We start from the raw sequence: 26,435 nt of genomic DNA on the forward strand, positions 1-26,435 counted from the left end.
TTCACATCATGGTGGTGGCTATGTATAGTCCTCTGAATAAGCCATTCTGCCTCCTTCTCCAGGAGTTCAGCATCTGGCTCATTTTCTTCCTTCTTGCTCTTAAACCAAGGGGCTTCAACATCCATACTGACCCTCCTCTCTTGAATTCCTTAACTTTTTAGTTTCAAAATTTCCTTCAATATCATGATCTAATTTTCCATTCCAATTTAGCTACCCATAGGGATACTAACACTCTGCAACTCACCATTACCTATAATTGTTCCAATTCCTTAATCAAAAAAAAAAATTTAAATTCCTCTATCTGATCATGGCTTTTGTTCATTCCATCTCTCACTATGAATATGACCCTTCCTAAATTCATTTTTTTTCTGGCCTTTTTGTTCATACTTCATTTTTCACCCTTCCCAATTTCAACTTGAGTTAACCAATTTAACTTCATACTGTCATTAAGTCTTAAAACGCCCTGTTGTCCTGTCACCTCTCATTCCTTGCCAAATTCTGGACCAGGGTTTTCTTACCATATGCCTCTTCCCCTTCCACTCACATGCTGCTAAATGGAGTTAGAGGAAATCACACAATCAGGCTGACTGTACAAACTATAAATTCATGATATCCATCTTCAACTGAGTCCTCTCTATAGCAAAGCAATTTTTATTCCTATCTTTCATTTCTCATGGAAGTTACTACAAACTTTCTCTTCCCTTCCCAAACTTCCCACACTTTTTTTCCTATAAGCTGAGAATCTCAAATATGAGAAAATTAAATTCAATTTCTCTCCTTTTTCCTTTCTTTTCATCTCAAACTGTCTGGATATCACTCTCTAATCTCTCCATTTTCTCAGTCTTTGATGAGGTGATCCTTCAATCCATATGTACCCTTCCTCTTATTCCTTATCATTTTCTTTAGGCCCACAATCATCCTTCCTTCTCAAATCTTCAACCTCCATCTATTGGTTCCTTCTTTACAGTCTTCAAACATACCTAACTCTCCCTCATCTTTAAAAAGCAAAACAACAACAACAAACCACCAAACAAAAAAATATTCACCAGATGTTATCAAGCAGTTAGATGGCATGGTGGATAGAGCCTAGGCCTGGAGTCAGGAAGGCTTGAGTTCATATCAAGCCTCAGACACTAATTAGCTATGTGTCCCAGGGCAAGACACTTAACCTGTCTGCCTCAGTTTCCCCAACTGGAAAATGGAAAATAATGATAGTTATCTACCTCCCAAAGTTGTTATGAGGATCAAACAAGATATCTGTAAGGACTTTTAAAAAACAGTCTGCTTTATTTCTTTCTGGTTATCATCCCCTCAAGTTATCACCTGAAACTGCTCTTTCCAAAGTTTTCAGCACTCTTAAATATAAGTTTTGTGGTCTTCACTTAGTTCTTAGCCTTCTTAAAGTACTTGTCACATTTGAAACTACTGACTACCCTGTCCTCCTAATACTCTCTCCTTTCTTGGTTTTCATGATATAAATCTTTCAGTTCTCTTAATCCTGCCTAGCAAGTAGCTAGGCAGCATAGTGAGTGGCCAGAGCACTGGACTCAGGAGTTAAGAAGATCTGGTTTCAAATCCTTCCTTAAGAAGTTACTACTATATCAGACTATTTACCATCTGAGGAGGTGGGAGGGTAGGGAGAATCTGAATCAAAATGTCAGAAAATAAATGCCAATTTTTTTACATGTAATTGAAATATAAACAAAGCTTGGTGGGGGTGGGGGAGGTTGGTGGCTTAATAGATGTGTGATCTTGGATAGGTCATTCAATCTCTGTCTGATTCCATTTCCTCATCTGTAAAATGGCAATAACAGCATCTAACTCGGAGTTGTTTTAAGGCTTGAATGAGATAATATATAAAAAGTGCTTTGCAAACTTTAAAGTGCTATAAATGCCATTAAGTGATATCATTATTATCCTCATCTTATCTGAGTGTTCCCTCTCAATCTCTTTTGCTGGCTCATCATTCATATCAAGTTCCCTAACTTGGAGTGGTTTTCAAGATATTATCATAGTTTCCCCTCTCCTCTCTTCCCTTTAAACTGTTACTGATCTCATCAGCTTCCAAGATTTTCATTAACTCTATGCTGAAGACTCAGATTTCCTCCCCTGAACCTCAGCTCCTCATCACTAGTTACCAATAGGCATTTTAATCTGGATGTCACAGAAAAAAATGTTAAATTCATCATGTCCAAAACAGAATTCATGATCTTTTGTCCTAAACCTACCCCTCTTCTAAACTTTTCTATTTTAGTGGATGGCTCTCATCACCATTCTTCTAGGCTTCTATATGTGAAACTCTGACTTTATCATATAAAATTCTTCATTCTCCTTCATGAACTTCACATATCCAATCAGTTACCAAATCTTGCTCTTTTTACCTCCAAAATATCTTCTAGCATCTGACTTTTTGCTCTATTCTCCTTTGTTCAAATGCTCATGACCTTCTGCTTTGATAACTGCAATGATCCTCTAAGTGGTTTCCCTGCATTAAATCTCTCCCTACTACAGTCTATCTTTCACAAAAAATGTCAAAGGGATTTTCCTTCCAAGCAGATCTGATCATATCTTTTTCCTATTCAGTAAATTCCAGTGTTTCAATTGTTTCCTCTAAGATAAAATATGTTAAAGCTGCCTATAACTTGGCACACCAACCTATATTTAGGTATAGTAGATGGACTGTTTGAAAATCTGAGTTCAAATCCTGCTTCAGAGACATTATGTGACCTTTGGCAAGACACTTAATTTCCCTCAGACTCAGTTTCCTCATGTTGTAAAATGGGTATAATAATAATATCTACCCCAAAGATGGTGTAAGGCTGAAATGAGATAACAGAAAATACCCTGCAAATTAAAACCCTATATAATAATGCTATTATTAATATTGTTTCCTCTCCTCTCGTGTTAGAGTCAAACTGTCCTCCTCTCTGCTGCTAACACAAAGCTCTTTAGCTCCCTTCTCTGTGGCTTTGTACCAATTATTCTTCATGCTGGTAGTACACTTCCTCCTCACTTTTGCCTCACAGATTCCCTCACTTCAAAATGCAGCTTAATTATCACCACCTACAAGAAACCTTTCCTGATCCCAACTAATAAACTCATACTCATTCTCTCTCTCTCTTCTCTGTCTCTCTCTCTGTCTCTCTCTCTCTCTCTGTTCTCCCATTATAATATAAACTCAATGAGACTAGAGCTTGTTCCATTCTTTGTTTTTGTATCTCCAGCACTCAGTCCAGGGTCTTGTATATAGCAGGCCACTGATAGACATGCTTTTTGATTGATAAGTGCATATTTAGTTGATTGAAATGTGCACCATTGACTGTGTTTCTGTAAATTAAAAGTTCCTTCTGAAAAATTTCAACTTATTTTTCAAATAAAATAAAAGAAAAGGGACTGTTTCTAGTTGGCCAAGAGAAAGAACAGGTCAGAGAGCCTCAGAGTTAGTGTGGTAGGACTAAAGGATATATGGGAAAACTTGATGTATGGAGAAACTTCCTCACACTTAAAGCTGTCCCAAAATGTTAGATGCTGCCCAATAAGTAAGTTATGCACTTAGGGAGGTAGAAGCTGAATGATCATTCATTAAGGATACTGAAAAAAAAAAATACCTCATTTTCAGGACCAGATAAAATCTGAGATCCTTAACACTGAGATCTGTGGAACTGAAGAAGAGAACTGGTGAAAGCAGAAAACAGTACAGATTTCTCTCACTTAGGTCACCTCTGCCTTCCTCCTAGGAATATGCCATGTGTTGAATATTTCCTGGGATTTGAATCAAAGATCACTGAAACCTCACACTGTTAAGTCTCTTCTTCCTCTGAAGACCCTGGAGCAGCCTGTCTATCACAGCCATTGTCTCTACTTCATTAAGAAAAGGAGTGTGCTAGGAGTCTCTAATGATTAACTGTTAATATCCAAAATGTCTGGTGTGTGTCATGAGTTAGGAAAGGAGAAGGAAGGTACAGAGATCACTGTGGTAGGTAAGTCCATCGAGGCCCTGGTAAGCTTGCTCATATCCATTCATAAGGAAGAGATTCTACAGCAGAGAGGAGGGGTGAGGACAATAGTTGAAGAAAGTTGGGTTGGTGTAAGAGGCAATGGAGAATGGAGAAAGGGACTGAAATGGAGATTTTGGAGAAGAAATGAAGATGCCCTCTAGGATGGATGCAGAAGGATGATGAACAAGGGGATCCATTTTTCCTAGAGAAACTCTCTTCTGCCTAGGCGATTACTTACCCCAAAGTAGCTGGGTTGATGGCCAGGAAATTGATGTCCTCAGTCCCTAGGAATCTAAAGAAACTAATATGGATAAATACCTACTTGCCTCAGGTCTGAAGTAACTATGGGGGACAAGGTATGTGAAAAAAGAGTCTGGGTCGAGGAAAGAGGGAGGGGGAGTTTAAAAAGGAAAAGGAAAGCAGAGAGATAGATTCTGAGGATCCTGTATGAAAACCTCCCATCGTGATACAAAGGCCAATTAGAGAGGAGCAGAGTGTAAGCAAGGGATATCCTGTCCTCTCAACAACCTCTTTCACACACTGCCAACCTGCAGAACTGAGAGACATCGATCTGATGAAGGGAAGAAGAAAGGCACCTTTCCACCTACAGGCAGCACAGTGTAGTGGACAGGATGAGACCTGGAGTCAGAAAACATGGATCTTATGCTTTCTGGTGATGTCTTAAACCTCTGAACCTGTTTCTTCAAATGTAAAATGGGAATAACAATACTGGCTCTGCATCTCTCACAAGGTTACTATGAGGAAAATGTTTTGTAAATCAGAAAGAGTGGGAACTATGAATATTATTATTTTCAGGCCAGGGCAATGATACCATTCCTTACCTTCTACACAAAGTTACTGGTTATTTCAACCGCAGCCCCTTAAGGATTCAGTCTGAGGTAGATGGCAGGATCTCTCTGTTGGATTCCATGATGGACCTGATTTTGTCAAGCTATGGATTCAGCTCCCAAGCAGAAGAAGCTACTGATGGTTTGGATTATTTCTAAGTCCCTCATTGCCAAGATAAAGGGGACAAAAAGGCTAAAGCCAAACTGACTATAGGTGAGCTGGAGGTCCATCCCACTTAGATCCCTAGGACTAGGTCCAAGGTTGGCAGGAGTTTAGCTCAGAGTCTGCTTTGGGAAAGGAGGGGAACAGAAAAAAATAGAATTATCTCGGTGCTGATTGAGGAGGAAGGGAGGGGAGAGGAGATGTGACTGAGGCAGATCTTTCTTGGGGATAATATAATCTATGGCAAGATCCTCCCTAACCTCAGACTTCTAGCCTGACAGGTTTCCAATGTGTTAATGACTTGCCTGGCCCCCCAGCTCTAAGCAAGGCAGGCATCAGCCAGGTAGTAGGAATGCAGTGGTGATTTGACAGTGCTACTCATCAGAGAAAGAGAGCAAAGAGGGAGAGAGACAGGGTAGAAAGGTCCAACTCACAACGCCAGACACCTATTCTTGGTCCACATCTTGGTTGCTAGCCATAAGAAGAGGGAGAGGGATAAGAGATAAATAAAAGAGGTAACTCTTGAAGTATAAGAAGGTTGTGAGTGAGGATTACTGCTTACTACTCTTGCTCTAGCTTTCTGAGGAAAGTTGCTTTTTTCATCCCCAACTCTCTATTCTTCCATATTTCCCTTCTCTCCTAACCCATTGTTTTTCTGTGGTCCTAGTAAAAGTTGTAGGATCAAGGACTTGAAGGGACCTAAGAAATCATATAGTCCAATGCTTTGATTTTACAAATGGAGAAAATGAGGCCGAAAGAAAAAGACTTGATCAAGATTACATAAAGTCAATAGCAGAACTAGGATCCCAGCCCCAGATCTTTTACTGTTGGATTCAGTGTTCACCTACTACTCTCATAATTATTTTTTGTTTTGTTTGTCTTTTTAACTCTTACTTTCTGTCTCAGGATCAATACTGTGTAGTAGAACCAAGGCAGAAGAGCAGTAAAGGCAAGGCAATGGGAGTCAAGTCAGAAGGATGGAATATTAAAGTCTGAAGTGGCCTCAAAGATGATTTAGTTCTATCTGAACTGAACGGGAATGTTCTCTACACCATCTCTGAAAGAGGGGCCCATCTACCTCCAGTGATGAAAATTTCTCAAGGAATATGATACCTGTCTGAAATAACTCTGATTGTTATTGAGCTTTTTCTTATATTAAGTTAAATTTACCTTTAAGCAAACTGTGTCCATTACTCCTAGTTTTGCCCTTTGGAGCCAACCAGAATGAGTCTCATTTCTCTTCCACATAAATTCTCTTCAAATACCTGAAGATGCCTAAATTGTTCCTTCTGGATTCCCAAGATATTTCCAGGCATAACATCATCATTTCTTTCAAATGATCTTCATATGATCTGATCTCTAGTCTTTTCATCATTTTGGTGGTTATTCCTCTTTGGAAATTCTCAATATTATCAATATCATCCTTCCCCATATGTGACACCCCAAACAGAATACATTATTTCAGATGCAATCTGACCAAAGCAAAGAATAGTAAGAATATCATCTCCCTTGATCTGGACACTATATTTCTACACATAAATTCCAAGATCACATTAGTTTCTTAGAGAAGCTATTTTTTTTTTGTTAAGAGTGATTCCTCCAGTTTGTTTACCAAGGTGAGCTTGCCAACCTAATTGTCCATTCTTGGAAGTTTCTTCTTATTCCTGAATTCAATTGATGGAATCCCACCTACTGCACACAGCATTAGGTAGCTCAGATGCATTGTGCTTTGAGGTATTGCTCATGCAAGTGTTCCTCACAAAGGTGTATGTGCAATACACTCAGAAACTTGAGTCTCAAAATATCGGAGGCCCTCTAAATAACTCTGAATTTATAGAGAAAACCTTTATCTAAAATACCCCTGGTTCCAGTGCGTGTGAGTGCCAGCCCTTGAGCCCCAGGCTGTCCATTAAGCCATACAGACCTTCTCTTTGGAGACATGGTGGGAAAATGGGCAGGTCCCATCGGTTTTCTTGCATGTGCCCCGTAAAAACCTGTTGGAAATGAAGGGATAGGGATTCTTTAAGAAAGATTCAAAGGAGTTATCATTTGAGAATAGCACTCCACCCCCAAGGCAGCAGTGGTAGGGAGTCTTAGAAATAGGTTACCAAATTCACAATGGTGCTAATGATGCAGGTTGAATGTGAAGACCATGCCAAGGGCAGATTAGCATAAGAGATAATAAATATAGGCTCCCCGACATCTTCCTATGGTCTCCTTAACAGTCATCATTTATGACTTAGAAATAATCACTTAGATTATTAAGACTGCGTCCAGATGTAAATCCTATGATCTATGACTACAGAAGGTTTGATAACTAACAGGTTAGGGATCCCTGGTTTGGGGGTGGGTAGAGGATGTCTTAGGTGTGACATATCTGGGAAGAGGAAGGCTATGCCAGTCAAAATTGAATGAAGCAGTAATGGGAATCAAAAGATCATGGGATTTAGATCTAGAAGGAACTTATGAAACTTATCTATTCTAACCACTGACTAAAGGAATTCGCCCACTGCCATACTAAGAACAAGTGCTTCCTATACATTTCCATACTGTAGGAACATCCAAAATGCATAGAAATGGGAGTATAGTATGATGGAAAGAGCACAAGACCTGATACAGAAGACCTGAGACCAAGTTGCAGCTCTGATAGTCTCTAGGTTATGTGTGACCTTAGGCAAATTATTTAACCCCATTGGGCTTTAGTTTCCTCATCTATAAAAACGGAGCCAACAATGTATCAGCTTTCTAGTCAAGGAACAAAAAGGTCACTAGGGTCTTTGGGTCAGCAAATCCTTCAGAGAAGATTGAACCAGCCCAACTATTGAACATATGATTCCCAGAACTTAGAACCTCTAACAAGTACCTGGTACACACAGCCACCTTTTCAGGGTCATGAATGTAGGGGCAATGCTGGCCCCGGTTGCACTTTCCAAAGCGATTGTAGTACATGCAGTAGTCCCGCTTCTTCTCCTTCTTCTGCCGGGCCTGGCGAATGATAGCCAGACTTCGTTGGATGGCTCGGCTGTAAGGAGTAAAGGGATAGGGGAGAAACGGGAGTCAGTGAGCTATGAAGGGCCCCTCCTTAGGTCTCACTCTCCTCCTCCCAGCCCTTATACACACCTGGCAATTGAGCGACTTGAACTTCCTCGGCCCAGGCTGGCACTGCCAGGGGAATAGCTAGGGCTGCTGGTGGCTCCGTCTGATCTTCCTATATAGAGACAATGAATGGAATTTCCTCATGTCAAGTACTATATACATGGCTACTGTTCAAACAGTCTAGGGCAGGCCCACCCTGATTATCAGACTGAGAAAGAAATAGCACATCGAAATTACTCATATTAGAGATAAGAAAACTGAGGCATAGGAAGAAGAAGCAAGTGGCCCAAGGTCCTCAAGCAAGTCCTTTTGAAGAGTCAGAATAAGAACCATGGTCCTTTGGCTCCAGGGCCAGTGTTTTTCCCTCTCCATAATGAGTTTCTCTAGCAGGTGATTTGTGAAACCAAAGGATGCCATGATCCTAGAGATTTTGATGCCCATGTGTGTTTGACTCAATGACCCTGATTAGGCAGGGAAAGAAGCATGCTCCATTTAAGGAAGGCTGGTTGGGGGAGGTAGTCTATCTCTGGGCTCCAGGTGGCATAAGTATGGCACAGTCACTCACCTGCCAGCCCAACTGTGTTACCAAGTGAGTGAGTGGAATTTGATAGCATGTCAATGAGCTCTACCTTCTCTGGAGCTGTCACTCGGGCTGCTGCAGATGCCATGGCTCCATCTGTTCCAGGGGCTGAGAACAGCACTAGTGCAGCTGGAAGCACATGGTTGCCTACTGGAACCTCTCCAAAACCTGACCACAGGGCTAAGGTGGACACCAGACAGGCTGGGAAGCTCCTACTCTTAAATATTGTGCCGATGTCACTGCCTGAAACAGGGTCTCACCTGGTCTTTACATAAATGGAAGCTTAGCTGTTCATTTAACTCAGTCAACTTGAGTAGTTTACAACCTTAAACTGTCTCCAGTTGGTACTATGTATGGGCACGAAGAGGGAAGTACAGGTTTGGGGGTTGGGGGCTTGTTTCCTTTTCTTTTTAAAAAATTCTGTGCTGGTCTCACTGTGGGAGTTTTGACAAGAACAGTGAGGCACCTTTTCAAATGCTTTTCAGTGTTAAAAAATGCACATAAACTAACTGGCTTAAAAAGAGGTAATAAAACCCCAGCACAGAGAGGTGCTAAGAAGTTAAACTGATTCAATAGTGAACCTAGAGAGCAGAAGGTGGTTAGCATTTTCCAGAACTTTCACTTCCTGGGGAATTTACCAAAAAAAACCCCATCTATCCTCACTTTACAGCACAAACCTTCCCTGTACCACCAAATGAATAAATCAAACAAAGCTCAACATGTTCAGTGAGACAGGGCTGGGGGGTGGGAAGCTGTGAAAGGGCTTACTTTGTGCTGACTCTCAGACAGAATGGAACACAGCTCTGTCTTGGACTTGACTCTGGGCGTGTGGGAGATAGCAGCACCCAAAACCCTGGTCCAAGAGTATAGAGAAGGAAGAACACTGTAGTTGGAGCCAGAAGACTTGGTTTGAATTGCAGCTCTGCCGTTTAACTCTCTGACAATTATTCTGGGTATTTTGCTCTTAGAGTCTCAGTTTCCTCAGCTACAAAAATGGTCATATTTGGACTTCAACCCTTAAAGTAATCTTGTGAAAAGGGTTCATTATAAGCCTTAAGTTTTTTTTTTTAAAGAAATGTATACTATTATAATTATTATCATACCCAGGGCAGGGGAGATTTTGACCCATTTCTTCTCTGCATCTGTCTTAAGGAAACCAGGAGGAAAGGATCTATATGGGATTGGCGCACAATCTTGAGTTAATAAAAGAATGAGACTTCTCTTCCCTAATCTCTTCAGTCCCAGTCTAAGCTGTCTAGGCCTGTTCAGTTGTCAAGTAAAGGCTTCTAGTAATGGGAAAACTATTGTTCTTGAGCCCTTCCACTTTTGGATAACTTTTTTAAAGGAAGTTTTAATTTTATTATTATCATTAAATGGAAAGTAGACTCTGCAACTTCTATCAACAGTTCCTAGCTAAGGCACAGGCATCTTGGTCTGTCTTAAAAGAAATAGAGCAGGGGCAGTTCATTGGATAGAATTTGGAGACAGGAGGTCTTGGGTTCAAACCTGCTCTCAGACACTTTCTAGCTGGGTGACTCTGGACAAGTCACTTAATCCCAATTGCCTAGCCATATATATATATTTTTTTTTAAATTTATTTTTATCAATAAATGAAACCAAGCATCCAGGATGAGAGAGCTGGCACTGACAGGAAGCTTTGTACTCCTACCCTAAGCCACAGACCTTATGTGGCATATACTGTGCTTAGGTCTGGATATCATATTTTAGGAAGGACACTGACAAACTGGACTATGTTGAAGGGTACTCAGGATAATGAAGGGTCTAAAGAACTTGAGATGGATCAGCACTAAGGATATTAAGTCCTGAGAAAAGAATGGGGGAGGAGGAAGGCAGTGGAAAATCAATCAACCAATGAGAAATCAACATACTGGCTGTCTTTCAAATGTAAGGCTAAATAAGGAATGATGGAGGTGATACAGAGGAGACTCAAGTTAAAAAAAAAAAAAACCCAACACCCCAGCAATTAGAACTGTCCAAAAGTAGAATGTGCTACATAAGGTGGTAGTGTGCTCCCCTCGCTTGACAATGTCAAACAAAAATTGAAAGACTACTTGTTGAAGGAATTATAGTAGAGATTTCTATCTAGGTAAGGGTTGAATGAGCCTAGCTAGATACTGAAGTTCTAATCAACCTCCTCTTGCTTTTTGGTATCAGATTATTTTTTAGAAGGCTATAAAGTGAACCAGCATAACATATAGCATATAACAACTGTATTGCCTCTCTACCTAAGAAGTCATACTATGGCTTAGACTAGTTCCATACTTTTCATTTCCAATGCTAACACCCTAGTTTAGTTCAGGGGTTTAAATTTGCAATAGTCAATAATTAATTTCTCCAACATCAGTTTATCTTCCCTTCCAAAATCTAACTCTATGATTCTAGGCACTTGATCACAGACTGAGAGCTAGAAAAGGTTTTTATGTGATCTAATCCAAGACCCACATTGTATAAATGAGAAAAAGAAGTCTAGAGAGGTGCCATGGTCATATAGGCAGTAAGCGGCAGAGCTGGGATCTTCACCTCTGACTCCAAGTCCAGTATTCCTTTCACTATATCAAGCAGAATCTCCTCTAAATTTCCCCTTTCTAGGCTCAATATCTTTATTTCCTTCAATCAAACTTCATGGTCTTGTCTCCAATTCTCTCACCATACAAATTGTTGAAAAAGACAATAGTAAGTTCAGCTGTTTGTGAAGGTAGTCAAGATGGTAGAGTAGCAGCAAAAAGTACAACTTAGCTCTCCCACCACATCTCTAATACAATGAAGTAGAAAACAAAATAGAGTGAATTGTGATAAAGGGAAAAAACACCACAGCAAGTCATTTTTCAGTTCAGGCTGGCTTAAAGAGACAAACAGATTAAGTCTGTGAACATTGGAGACAAGGTCTAGTCAAGAGCAAGAGCCCTCTTGAAGCATTCCATTTTCCAGGGAATGAAAGAGGGAAGAGATGGGGCATAGTGGTAAAGAAGCACCAGGGTAGGATGAGATCCTTGAACTAGCACAGGGAACAGGAATGGATGTCATCTGGCATTTCTATGTTCCAGAGACCCCCTGCAATAGGTGAAAATCGATGAAGTAGTGGTGTTATATTTATTTTATTATTTATATATATATTAAGGCTTTCTAAACCCTTCCCATTCTCCTATAAACCTTTCTCACACTCTTATTAACCTACAGTCACTGAGCCAATCAGCACCCAGAATACAGAACACAGTCCTGTGATTGGTTGCCTTTTCATTCTATTAGACAATAGCGTGCCATGATAAGTGTAACCCTGCGATACAGAATTAGATATCTATTTTTAAAAAACCCACGATATAGTGAAGCCACAATAAAGTGAACCATGATCTAGTGAGGGACAAATGTATCACTCAGTTCTAAGATATAGATCCATGATGGACAAAGGAAGGGACTTATGCCTATGCATGTCAGAAAGGAGAGATCTCAAGCTTTGGCCACAATGCATGGGGAATAAGTTCAGAAACAAACAATAGGCTGGGTGATAAACAAGATGGAGGACTAGACATTTTTTCTGATCCCCATGACCTCTTGAACTTCTCAAAATAGAAATTATAAGTCAAAGATAAAGAAACTTCAGCTGTCTCCATAATCTAGGACACCTAGAATTTAAAAGAAGGTTAAAAAAATAAATCCATGAAATGATTTTGAGGAGCTCACTCGGCACTCACTCCATGGTGAAAAAGCTACACTAGCCAACCTACCCAAGTTCACAATAAAACCTAACCCTATTCAGCAGTTTCCCCTCTCTCTTTCTAGTGCCCTGAAGAACATGGATATAATAGGCTGCAAAAGTCTGCTCAGGCCAGGCCAGAGAGCCATCATATTTCTTGCATTCTCCAGACTACAGAAACTCACTGAGACCACATGGCCAGTGCCAAGGTGGGCAATGTTCTTTAATGCATAAGATGTCTATGGGACAATCAGGAACAGTGGTAGGACACTGTGCTGGAAATACAACTCAACATTCATCTCTGTCTTCTTTCAGAGCCTCAGATACCTAAACTAGGGGGAGGAAATCAAACTCACAGCTTCAGATTGGTAGTTCTTTGAACTGCCAGGATTGAGCCAGAGAACTGAGGAATAGAGGGACAGGATGGGGCTCTCTGATATTCCACTAAATTTGAGCATCTAGCTAAGGGCCAATCTGGTCCAACTGAAGTCACGTGAGGTAGAGCTAGGCTGGTACACTATGAATTGCCCAGTATTAGATGAGACCGAGATTCAGTCCCTAAGGAAACCAAAAGACTGAAATTACCAATGATTTCAGGAAGAAAACTCAAAGATCTTGAGCATAAGCAGATAAGTCAATAAGGAGTATATTAAAAGCAAAAAGAAATATGGCCTCCCCCTTTCTAGTAAATGAGTCCACGCATGTGACAATAAATGTCATAGGACAAAGGAAAATGATCTAACACTTGATGAGACCAAGGACCATGTGTAATTTGAGGAGAACCATAGCATGTTATTCTTGAGTGATTTAAAAGAGAAATGAGAATTATTAAAGCAGTATGTATGGCTTGTACAGCAAAAATAATGGTAGGATAGAAAAATTGGAATCTACAATGGGAAGTCTCATGAAAGAAACAAAAGAGAGAATAATAGATTGGGAATACAAATACACAAAAGTGAAGGACAATTTAGGAGAGGCAAAAACAACAACGACAAAAGACTGAGGGGAAGGGCAGAATCAAGATGATTGAGTGAGAGTCAGCATTTTTTTCTAACTCTCCCAAAACACCTCCTTCATAACAACTTAGAAAACACACAAGTGAATTATGATTGGGAAAGCCAAGAAAAAGTCACAGGGAGTCAGTTTTCCAAACCAGGGCAGCTGAGACAGATTTGCAGACACTAGGGTAGGAGTAGGCCAGCAACACAGCTGGGTGGTAGCAGCAGTGATAGGACTGGAGCATTCTAACACCCAAGGACAGAAAAGGAAGCATTCTACTGGACTCCTAAACTAGTGCTAGGAGAAGGAATGGGTGCTGTCTGGCTGATTTGATGAATACTTCTATAGGATCTGTTATGTATGCCTTGGGATGAAGTAGCTAGGTAGAACAGTGGATAGAAGACAGGCTCTAGAGTCAGAAGATCTGACAGAAGAACTGAGGCAATACTAGCTGTGTGACCCAGGACAAATTGTTTAACTTTATTCTGCCTCAGTTTTCTCAACTATAAAATGGAAAAAATAATAGCATGTACCTCTCAGAGTTGTTGTGAGGATAAAAGAAGATATCTGTATAAAGTACTTAGTGCAGGATTTGGCATATGAATAGGGGCTTGATAAATGCTTATTTTCCTTCCTTCCTTCTTTTTGGGAATGTTAAAAGAGGTAGTCTGAAGGGCCTGCAAATATTCCTAAGGTTTAAGGTAAGTTGGGGGCAATAGGAGAGGGATTAATTTAGGATTTTATTTCAGCTGACAGAACTTGATATTTTCCCTTCCTAGTGGGTGCAGTTAGTCAGGTCAGAAATGGCATTTCATCTGTAAGATGTCGATGGAAGGCTAGTTGGCTCTTAACACATTATCTGGATATGATGCTGCTACTATCTCCTTATTCTCCTGGCAGCTGCCAGTCTCATCAAGGGTGAAGTCTAAGAAAGGGCTATGGTACCTAGGCGCAGCTAAGCCCAAACATACCTCTCTGGGGGACTACAAGATGTAATGTCCATTAAATGCACAATTACAGCAAGGATTAATAGCAGGACCCTGGCCAAACTCCCTGGCTTCTAATCCATCCTAGCAGCTGGGAGCCTCAAGCTCAGAGGCCCTGCTGTCAGTTCAGAAAGGCAGGACAACCAAGAATGGGATCATGAGATTTAGAACAAGAGGTCATCTCATCCAATTCCTTCATCATAAAGTTGAGGATGCAGTTACAGAGACGTTAGGTGACTTGCTGAGGTGACAAAGGATTAGGCCTTGTGTCCCCACTTTCCTCCATTTCTTTATTCTTCTTTCACAAATTTCCAGTTAGGCCCAAGACGGTACCTTTGTGATGGCCTTGAGAACTAGACAAAGGCATCTGGGTAAAGAAAAATTTAATGGACCTGGTACAGAGGAGCAGGATGATGAGTTTTATCGAGTTTATCAGAGACTGGGGGTTTGGGGATGGGGGAGATCACTAGTGGAAAGGAGGCTGGTGGGGAAACTCTCAATTTCTTCTCATCCTTGAATGGGTCTGAAGAAGGCCTACCCTAAAGGGAAGGGCCTGGTTTATAAAGGTTCACTAGGGAATACATTCTAACCTCTATCTGACTAGAAATCTTTTTATGACCCACAGGCAGTCATCCAGCCTCTGCCTAAACACTCCCAGTTATGGGAACTCATGATAGCTAAACAAATGAGATTTGTAGCCTGAAGTAGGTACTATATGGATCCTTATTCTTTTCTCCTTCCTCCTATATCTCTTTCCCCTGGCCAGTGTCTTCCCAGATTACCTCTTATTTACATTGGACAGATATTCTATGTACATGTTTTGTTTACATGTTGTCTCTTTCTGTTGCACTAGAATATGTGCTCCTTGAGCTCAATAATTATGTTTGCCTTTGTATTCCCTCAGGCACAGTCCTTGGCACTCAGTAAATGCTTTAGAAATATTTGTGGACTGAGAGACCTTAGGATAATTCTAATGGTTAGGATTACCTTTCCTTATGTTTGAATTGAAATGTATCTATGCAATTTCTGCCCACCACACCTAATGTTGCCCCTTTTCTTTTTTTCTAGAGGAAGAAATTGAGGTTCAGGAAGTCAAGCTGCTTTTTTGGACTCCATCATCTCTAGGGACTCATCATTCTGAAAGATGCAAAATCAGTTCAGAACTACACCCTCTCACCACCCCACACATGTCCTGGGTGGAGGGTGGGAAGGGGATATAGGGGAGTTCTTTTCTGATCCCCTATCATCTAAAGAGGGGACATTCAGGGGATTTTCCTCATCACTGCCTCCCTCCCATTTTTAAAAATGTATTATATGTTATGGTTTGTTTTTTTAATGTGTTACCTCTCCCATTAAAGTGGGAGTTCTTTGAGGGCAGATATTGTGTAAGGTCTTTCTTTGCATTCATTGTACTCAGTACAGGGCCTGGCACATAGTTGCACTCAATAAATACTATCTCTTATTGACTAGTAAGTGTTAAAGGCAGGATTAGAACCTAGGTCTCAAATGAATTTAAACCTCTTTCATTATACCACATTGCCTCAGTGTGAGCAAAGCCTTTTAGTACAAGTTCTGCTTATAAGCCATCCAGGAGAACATTCATGATTTCATTGTTTTCCTTAGCGGACCTAGATCTGGAGTCAACTCAGGTTCTGCCTAGTGTATAATTTATATTATACAAAATTGGGAATGAACTGACAAGTAGAGTTCCAAAAACACAGGCTGAATGAGTAGCTGATTCAGGTGAGCCATGGCTAGCCTCCATCTCTAGTGACTAAAGTTAGTATCACTTGGTAATTGGCCCAGCTAGGGGAAGGCCAGAAGAAGGGACAGGACCCTTCTACTGCACTTGTTAATAACATCATCAGCTTTAGAAACTCTCTAATCTATTCTCCTCATTTTAGAGGATAGAAAAGTTTAAGAAAGGGGAAATGAAGCCCAAAGCCACTCAGGGAACAAGGTTTTAAATCTAGGCCCCTTGACTCCAAAACTACTATCTCTTAACAGCATTTCATTGCAGGCCCAATCATCACTTTGCCACCTATACAAACTTATCTTTGTCTCTTCTCCTCCCATTTGTACCCTTCCATGCTCATCTCGGGTTGTCTGACTTGATGTACTGACCAATGCCCCATGGAAAAGCTTTTCAAATTCTCCTGGAAGACGCTACATGGGTTGTTGTGGTTCTACTTCTGGCCTCCTTTCATACTTTTTTTTTGCTGAACCAAAGTTTCACAGAGGGGTGAGGGAAAGAAATTTATTTCTTTAATTATTATTCATTTAAGTGGGTTCTGATGATCAGCAGGAATTAGCGGGTGCCTGGGCTGGGAACAATCTGTTTTCCTTATGGTTAAGCAAGAGCTGTAGACTCCTTTGAGATGCAAGGAGGAGGGAGAATGGGAAGGATTTAGGCAACACTTGGCCAAAGCCACTGCCTGCTCACTCAGACCCCCTGGGAAGAAGAATTACATTCAGTCAGGGAGTCAGTGGACTCCATTCTTGATGTTCCACATATAGCAATCAGGAGAGAAAGGCCTCGAGGGTTCTAACATCACAAAAAATCTTGTTCAAACAAGAATCCCAGCCCAGCAAGGCACACTTAACTTGTCTGCCTCAATTTCCTCAACTGTAAAATGGAGATAATAACAGCACATATTCACAGAGTTGTAAAGATCAAATGATAATATTTGCAAAGTATAGTGTCTAGTACATAGCACAGCACTATACACATACTTAAGTGTTTTCCCCATTTCTGAAAAGCTCCAATTGTTCAAAAAGGTCTTTGGGAAAAATTTATAGATCATGGAATCATACCATACTAGAGAGGTCCAAAGAAAGGAAAAAACAAAGAAGGTAAGTGAAGACAGTTCACAGGATGCTAGAGTCCTCATTTGTATTCCACAAGGAATAGACAAGGAAAAACTGGGACCCCAGGAAGGAAACAAAACTAGTCAGATACATATCAGACCTATATAATTTTTGGTCAACAGAATTTCTTTTTAGCACTTTTGTGTTATATTTTATATTCACTCACTGGCCCCTCAAACCCTTCGAATATGATATCTTTTGTCTTCCTGTGCTACTGCCATTAGTCTGTGCCAGACCTAGATTTTTAGCATGCTGCTTGACTAAACTGGGTCCTTTCTAGCATTTAAGAAAAAGACTCATCTAAAGGAGCAGAAGTAGGATTGTGTCATGGAAAGAGTTGAAGCCTTAATCTCCTGTTGTATTTTCTGTTTCTTAGGTGTGTGACATTGGGGAAATCACTGAACCAGCCAGAGTTATTGTAAGGAAAATCAATCAATTAATGAATTATGAAGAATTTATCAAGTTCCTTCTATATGCCAGACACTGTGCTAAGTATGCTGGTGATAGTAAAAGAGACAAAAGATAGTCTCAGTCCTCAAGAGCTAATGGGGGAAGAACACATTCAAATAATTATATACAAATAAGCTATATAGCATATACAAGAAATAATTAAGAGTAGAAGGCACTAGAATCAAGAAGGGTTGATACAGACTTCCTATAAATGAAAGGATTTTAGTTGGGGCTTAAAGGAAGCCAGTGGGATATTAGGAGGTAGACATTAGGAAAGACAGCATTCCAGATAACCAAAGAAAATATCTAGAGTCAATAGGAAAAGTATCTTATTTGTGGATCAGCAAGGTCAGTGTCTGGGAGTAGTAAGCTGTAAGAAGACTAGAAAGGAAGGAGGGAACTAGATTATGAAGAACTGCATAACAAGCAAAAGATTATGTATTTAATCCTAAAGGCAATAGAGAGTTTGAGTATGGGAGTGACATGGTCACACCTGCACTTTAGGAAAATCACTTTGGTGGCTGAATGTAGGATGGATTGGAGAAGGGAGAAACTTAGAGCAATTAGATCCACTAACAAGCAGGTTATTACAATAGTCTAGGCATGAAGTGATGAGGGCCTGCGCTAGAGTGATTGCGCATCAGAGGAAGGGGATAGATTTGGAGAGATATTGCAAAGGTTGGGGCAATTACTATATCACCCCATATATATCATACATCACCAATATATCAACAGATAATGAAGGGCTGAGGATGATTTAGGTTGTGAATCTGAGAGACTGTATAGTAAAGCTGCATATAGTAGTATGAAAGGTAGGAGGAGGGAGAATTTAGAGGGAAAGATAATGAAATTTGTTTTGGACATACTGAATTAAAGATGTCTCCTGGTCATCCAGTTGAGAAGTCTGAAAGGCAACTGGAGATGCAAGATTGGAGGTCATCAGAAAGGTTGAGGCAGGATTGGCAGATTGGAGAATCATCAACAGAGGAATAGTAATCAAATCCAAGGGAGCTGATGAAGACTGCCAAGTGAAGTAGTATAGAGGAAGAGGAGAACCCAGGATAAAACCCTGTGGGATACCTGCAATTAGAGGGCATGGTCTGGATATAGCTCCAGTAAATGTGACTGAGGAGCAGCCATATAAGTGAGGGGGGGAACCAGGAGAGGGTGGTTTCCTGAAAATTTAGAGAAGAGTACCAAGGATGAGAAGGTAATTAACGGTACTGAAGTATGTAGAAAGGTTGAGGAGAATGAGAACTGATAAAAAGACAAGGACTTGGCAACTAAGATCACTGGTTATTTTGGAGAAAGTAGTTTTGGTGAAATGATGAGGTCGGAAGCTGGATTGTATGGAATTAAGAAGCAAGGAGAGCTTCCTGGTTAAGACGGCGGTAGAGTAAAAAGCAGCTACTTAACCTCTCCTAACCGAAACATACAGGACTCCTCAAGAAGACATAAAAACAAATCCAGAGGAACAAAGGGACCCCACAACAGGGCGCAGCATTGGAGGTACGTGGAATTGGGGCATTTCCATGCTATAAAGGGGTGAAACAGCTCTCACTAAAACTTGAGCTGAGCAACCCCCTCCCCCACCCCACACCACCTACAGTACCAAAGCCAGCTCACAAGAGTTAGAGCAAGTTTGGGGCACGGATTAAGTCCTTGGCAGCTACCTGGGGTCACCAGGGCCTGCTCCTAAGAGCAGCAAGACTTAAGACCCCAAGAGACTAAAGAATGCGCGCGGACTTTGAACGCAGAACCTGAGCGCAGCCATGAGTGCGGGCGCGGACACAAACCCAGACACGAAATAGAATACCTAAATAATCCCATATCAGAAAAAGAAATTGAACAAGCCATCAAAGAACTCCCTAAGAAAAAATCGCCAGGACCTGATGGATTCACAAGTGAATTCTATCAAACATTCAAAGAACAACTAATCCCAATACTATACAAATTATTTGATATGATAAGCAAAGAAGGAGTCCTACCAAATTCCTTTTATGACACAAATATGGTTCTGATTCCAAAGCCAGGGAGATCAAAAACAGAAAGAAAACTACAGACCAATCTCCCTAATGAACATAGATGCAAAAATTTTAAATAGAATATTAGCAAAGAGGATCAGGTGGGATTTTATACCAGGAATGCAAGGATAGTTCAACATTGGGAAAACCATCCACATAATTGACCATATCAACAAGCAAACCAACAAAAATTGCATGATTATCTCAATAAATGGTGAAAAAGCCTTTGACAAAAAAAAGCACCCATTCCTATTGAAAACCCTGGAAAGTATAGGAATAGAAGGACCTTTCCTAAAAATAATAAACAGTATATACCTAAAACCATCAACAAACATCATATGCAATGGGGATAAATTAGAAGCCTTTCCAATAAGATCAGGACTGAAACAAGGATGCCCATTATCACCTCTATTATTCAACATAGTACTAGAAACACTAGCAGTTGCAATTAGAGAAGAAAAAGAAATTGAAGGTATCAAAAAAGGCAATGAGGAGACTAAGCTATCACTCTTTGCAGATGATATGATGGTCTACTTAAAAAATCCTAGAGAATCAACTAAGAAGCTTTTAGAAATAATCAACAACTTTAGCAAAGTTGCAGGATACAAAATAAATGCACATAAATCATCAGCATTTCTATATATTTCCAACACATCACAGCAGCAAGAGGTAGAAAGAGAAACACCATTTAAAATCACCCTAGACAATATAAAATATTTAGGAATCTATCTACCAAAACAAATACAGGAATTATACGAAAACAACTACAAAACACTTTCCAAACAATTAAAACTAGATCTAAACAATTGGAAAAATATTGATTGCTCATGGGTAGGATGAGCTAACATAATAAAAATGACCATTCTACCCAAATTAATTTACCTATTTAGCACCATACCTATCAAACTACCAAAAAACTTTTTTACTGAATTAGGAAAAACTATAACGAAGTTCATCTGGAATAACAAAAGATCAAGAATATCAAGGGAAATAATGAAAAAAAATGTGAAGGAAGGGGGCCTAGCAGTACCAGATATTAAACTGTACTATAAAGCAGCAGTCATCAAAATGGTATGGTACTGGCTAAGAGACAGAAGGGAGGATCAGTGGAATAGACTTGGGGTAAGTGACATCAGCAAGATAGTGTATGATAAACCTAAAGAGCCCAACTTTTGGGACAAAAATCCACTATTTGACAAAAACTGCTGGGACATTTGGAAAACAATATGGGAGAGATTAGGTTTAGATCAACATCTCACACCCTACGCCAAGATAAATTCAGAATGGGTGAATGACTTGAATATAAAGAGGGAAACTATAAATAAGTTAAGTGAACATAGAGTAGTTTACTTGTCAGATCTCTGGGAAAGGAAAGATTTTAAAACCAAGCAAGAGTTAGAGAAAATTACAAAATGTAAATTAAATGATTTTGATTATATCAAACTAAAAAGCTTTTGTACAAACAAAAACAATGTAGCCAAAATCAGAAGGGAAACAACAAATTGGGAAAAAATCTTTATAACAAAAAACTCTGACAGGGGTCTAATTATTCAAATATACAAGGAGTTAAACCAATTGTATAAAAAAATTAAGCCATTCCCCAATTGATAAATGGGCAAGGGACATGAATAGGCAATTTTTAGACAAAGAAATCAAAAGTATCAATAAGCACATGAGAAAGTATTCTAAATCTCTAATAATTAGAGAAATGCAAATCAAAACAACTCTGAGGTATCACCTCACACCTAGCAGACTGGTCAAAATGAAAGAAGGGGAGAGTAATGAATGCTGGAGGGGATGTGGCAAAACTGGGACATTAATGCATTGTTGGTGGAGTTGTGAACTGATCCAACCATTCTGGCTGGCAATTTGGAACTATGCTCAAAGGGCTATAAAAGAATGCCTGCCCTTTGATCCAGCCATACCATTGTTGGGTTTGTACCCCAAAGAGATCATAGATAAACAGACTTGTATGAAAATATTTATAGCTGCACTTTTTGTGGTGGCAAAAAACTGGAAAAGGAGGGTATGCCCTTCAATTGGGGAATGGCTGAACAAATTGTGGTATATGCTGGTGATGGAATACTATTGTGCTCAAAGGAATAATAAACTGGAGAAATTCCATGTGAACTGGAAAGACCTCCAGGAATTGATGCAGAGTGAAAAGGAGCAGAGCCAGAAGAACACTGTACACAGAGACCGATATACTATGGTAAAATAGAATGTAATGGACTTCTGTACTAGCAGCAATGCAACGACCCGGGACAATTCTGAGGGATTTATGGAAAAGAACGCTACCCACATTTAGAGGAAGAACTACAGGAGTGGAAACAGAAGAAAAACAACTGCTTGAACATGTGGGTTGAGGCGGACATGATTGGGGATGTAGACTTGAAACTACCACACCAATGTAACTATCAACAATTTAGAAATAGGTCTTGATCAATGACACATGTTAAAACCAGTGGAAATACGCATCAGCCATGGAGGGGAGGGGGAAGTCGGGGGGGTGAAGGGGAAAGTAAGAGCATGAATTATGTAACCATGTTAACTTTTCAAAAAAATAAATATTAATAAATGTTAAAAATAATAAAAAAAAAAGAAGCAAGGAGAGAGAAAGTTAAGCCATCTATTTTAGATAACCTTTTTGAAGAGTTTAGCCACAACGGGCATAGGAGCTTTATTCTATCAATAATATTACCAATAATCAGTTATAATGATAAAAGAATCATCTATTTAAAGTTGTAAGGGTCCATCTAGTTCCCCTCTTTCATTTTATAAGTAATGAAACCAACACCCAGAGATTTTTCCAAGGTCATACAAAGAGTAAGTAGAAGAACAGGGACTGGATGTTAAGTCCTTTGACTTCAAATGTATTATTCTCTTTTACTGTACCATAGTGCCTCCCTTTAAGATACCCTTGTTGCTTAAGCAAGGCTGGAGAGGACCCTGGGTTCTCAAAAGCTATTTTAGCATAATAAAAGCCCTCACAAGTCCTGCCAAGTTGGAAAGATTTCAAAAACAGTACCACTTGATAGACTGTCTCTTGTCCAAGGACCACTCTAAGTAAGTCTTTAAAATATAAGAATATAAAAAAAATATAAAAAATATGAAGTGTTTACCCCAGACTAGGGTGTTCTAAAGTGGGCATCTGTGTCAGTTGACTTACAATGATAAAGTCCTGAATTCTTAAAATAAGAATAATGTTAAATAACAAACTAAACCAAAACCTAGGAAACTTTTTCCAAGATTCCTGCCACCTAATCTGAGATGACTAAGCATAAAGCACAGCTTGCCATTCTATAGTTATATTTGTTTAACAAATATTTATTGTAAGCCTATTATGAACTAGAACCAGGGGAAGGGGGTGAAGAGAAGGAAGAGAATCTATAATTTAGCTAATTAAAAACTCAAGTTTAAATCTTATAAGTTAAAACTTTTTCAGGTGATAAGATACCAACATGGATAGCTATAACATACAGAAAAACATACAAGTCTATTGGAAAGTTATAATAAAAAGTCCTAAGTCAAGTATAAGGAGGAAAACTCATTAGTAATTGGGGGGAGGGGAAGGAGAGAAGAGGAAATCACACAGTAGAAAAGAGTTCAAAGAAGAGAAAATTGGGAAGGCGACAGGAAGACAGTCCTCAGGGTAGGACCTCAGGGAGGAAACAAAGGGAAGCCTTCTTGCAAAGATGCCATTTGAGTTGGGTTTTTAAAAATGGGTAGGCTTTTATTAAGAGAAAGAGGACATTGAGATAGAAGAAATAGCTTGATCAAAGTCATGGAGGCACATAACTAACAGCTGGCCTATCTTCCTGGATCCAGCCATCATTTTAATGCGGAAGTCAAATTTGGGGCCTCACTCAGCTGCACCAGGTACTCAAACTCTGGTTCTTAATCAAAGTTAAAAGCTAAAGTCCTCATCCCGCCTAACAATTTGCAGAGTTATTCCTTCTTACTACAATTAAATCCCTCATTAGCTAGGCTCCATCCAAATGGATTACCTGGAGATGCTCTTCTACTAGGGAAACCCTGAATTTTACACAAGTTGATAACAAGGATGGGAATAGTAAAAAAACAAACAAACAAACAAACAAACAAACAAATAAATAAATTATATATATGCGCAGAAATTCCCCCATCTTCCTTATGAAAAAAAGCAAACAAGACCTAGAAAAAGAGAGGCAGAAGGGCTGTTGTCTCTGGAAGAAGCGAAGGCCAATGCCAGGGTTGCAGGGAGCTGGGAGACGATGGATTGTTCACACTGGCTCAGTGACGTCACTTGCTTGGCTGCACTGCTGAGCACTTTGTCATCTGTGCAAATGTGGAAACCGAATTTCTGCAGAGCTCAGCAGTTCTAAAATGAGTGGGGAACCAGGAGGATTGGAAAGCCAGGGAGGGAGCCAGAGGGCTGAGGGCTCCAAATGTATTCTCTCCCAGTAAGATGTGTGACAGCCACGTTCATGCTTTATTTCCCCTCCTCGAGACTAAGTTTCCACTGGATTTGATGTGGAGGAGGGTACTGAGGAAGAATGCCAACTTTGCAGTGGAGCTACCAGAGACAAGAAGGAATCCAAGCTAGGGTTTAGGGACCATCAGGCATGGAGTCCAGTTAAAGAGCTGCTCGTGGCATAGCCAAAAACTAAGAGGACAAATGAGCAACTGGAGATACATATGATTGATGAATGATGTCCTACAGCCAAAGTACTCCCTGGAATACTTCTCAGACAGTAGTAACTTCTGGTCTCAATTTGACTGCCAGGATCCTCAGGACAATGAGAAAGGTACTTTGAGGGGCCAATGTTCTAATTTTCAAAAAAGGGAAGAGGATAGAATCTACAAAATATGAATCAGTGAATCTGACAAAATTCTAGAATGCATTATTCAAAACAAGTCTCTAGTACATACATCTTTGGACACCTCCAATGTGGGAATTTGTTTTGCTTGACTGTACATATTTGTTACAAGAGATTTCCCATCCCCACCCCCATGTGTGAGAAGAGGCAAGAGGGAGAATGTAATGCTTGTTAATTGAAAAATATTATCATTTTTTTTACAAATCTCTAATGCAGTGCTTTCAGGTCTTTGTGCTTGACCCTTGGTTACTTAACATTTTTTATCAATGACTTAAATAAAGACATAGATATTAGATTATTTAATCTGTAGATGTTCATAAAGCTGGGAGAGACAGACAGAGACAGTCCCAGAATCAGACTCCAGAAAAAATCCTGATAATGGAATGTAATAAGAAGAAATTTAAGATGGATGAAGGTAATTATTATATGTTCAAAAAATCAACTTCACATGTGTAAGATTCTCAGGTTTGTTGATCTGAAAAAGAACTGAGGGGAAAAAATTTTAAGGGGGGAAAAATCTGAGTTTTAGTCAATTGCAAGCCCAATGAGGCAGCAATCTGATACCTCTGCCAAAGAAGTTTCTTCATCTGTAAAATGAGATTAAACTAATGACTTCTAAGGTGTTCTTCCAACTATAAATATAGGATACTATGAACCAAAGCTAATATAATCTTATGTTCTATTAAAAGGTTTGATGTCAGGAACTAAGAAGGTAACAGTTCTGTCATACCATAACCTGAGATCAGACCACATCTGGCATATTATGGCATCATATTTTAGGAAGGGCATTAATAATCTCAAGAGTGTCTGAAGGAAGGCAACTAAGAAGGTGAAGGGACTCAAGTTCATGTCACATAAGGAAAAGTTGGTAGAACTTGGAATTTCAGCCTGGAGAAGAATAGACAATGAGAGGGGATGGTGGAAATAATAGCTATCTTCAAGCATTTTGAAAACCTGCTTGTCATATGGAAAACAGATTAATAGATAAAGCGGTAGACAGATTATTGGACTTGAAGTCAGGAAGATGTGAGTTCAAATTCTATCTCAGATATTTACTGTGTGTTTTGCTTCAGTTTCTTCATCTGTAAAATGATCTGGAGAAGGAAGGATATGGCAAACCATGTCAATATCTTTGCTAAGAAAACCCCAAATGGGTCAAGAAGAGTCAGACACAGCAACATCATCATTATTATTCTTATTAGTCCCAAAGGTTAGGAGTAATGAGTAGAAACTGAAAGAAGAAAGATTTAGGAATGCTTTAAGGACAAATTTCCTAACAATTAGGGCTTTTCAAATGTGAAATAGGCTACTCTGTGAGATGGTAGTTCCTTCTTAGTAGAGGCCTTCAAGCAAAGGCTCTCTAGGTGATGCTATATTTTAGAAGGGACTCTTTCAAATATGAGTTGGGGTATACGGCTAAAGTCCACTCCTACTCTAAAATTCTCTGGACTGGAGATTTTTAGTCAGAATAAGAGAATACTTTGATGGAATATGAGCCATCTTTAAGAATCCAAGGAACTTGCGAAAGAAAATTAGATTTGTTCATTATGTTCAGAGAAGTTGCAGAGAAGAAAATTTAGGTTTCCTAACAATTGGGGATATTGAAGAGTGGAATGGTAGGAGGTAGTAAGACCTCAACTAGAGATCTTTAAGCACACTATGGATGATCACTTGTCAGCAATTGACAGGTGAGAGGATTCTTATTCAAATACAGGTTAGGTTAGGGCTTCCAACTTTCAGGTTCTAAATTTCTGAGAGCCAACTCACACCAAGGACTGACTTATAGAGACAGAGACTTATATTCAGAGCCAGTCTCTGTAGATTCATTTTAATGTTTACCAATGTGAGTCTA

At 39.7% G+C, this 26,435-nt stretch overlaps 1 protein-coding gene across 1 annotated transcript in view; it reads right to left on the minus strand.

Annotated features, from left to right (window-relative positions):
• ZC3H3 (zinc finger CCCH-type containing 3) overlaps positions 1-26,435 on the minus strand; it is a 501,954-nt gene that overhangs the window by 86,373 nt on the left and 389,146 nt on the right. The window contains 3 exon segments of the mRNA XM_044669341.1: positions 6,934-7,003; positions 7,873-8,031; positions 8,130-8,154. Coding sequence (XP_044525276.1) covers positions 6,934-7,003; positions 7,873-8,031; positions 8,130-8,154 — 254 coding nt within the window.

The sequence above is a fragment of the Gracilinanus agilis genome, chromosome 1 (assembly GCF_016433145.1).
Source record: "Gracilinanus agilis isolate LMUSP501 chromosome 1, AgileGrace, whole genome shotgun sequence".
NCBI classification, from domain to species: Eukaryota; Metazoa; Chordata; class Mammalia; order Didelphimorphia; family Didelphidae; genus Gracilinanus; species Gracilinanus agilis.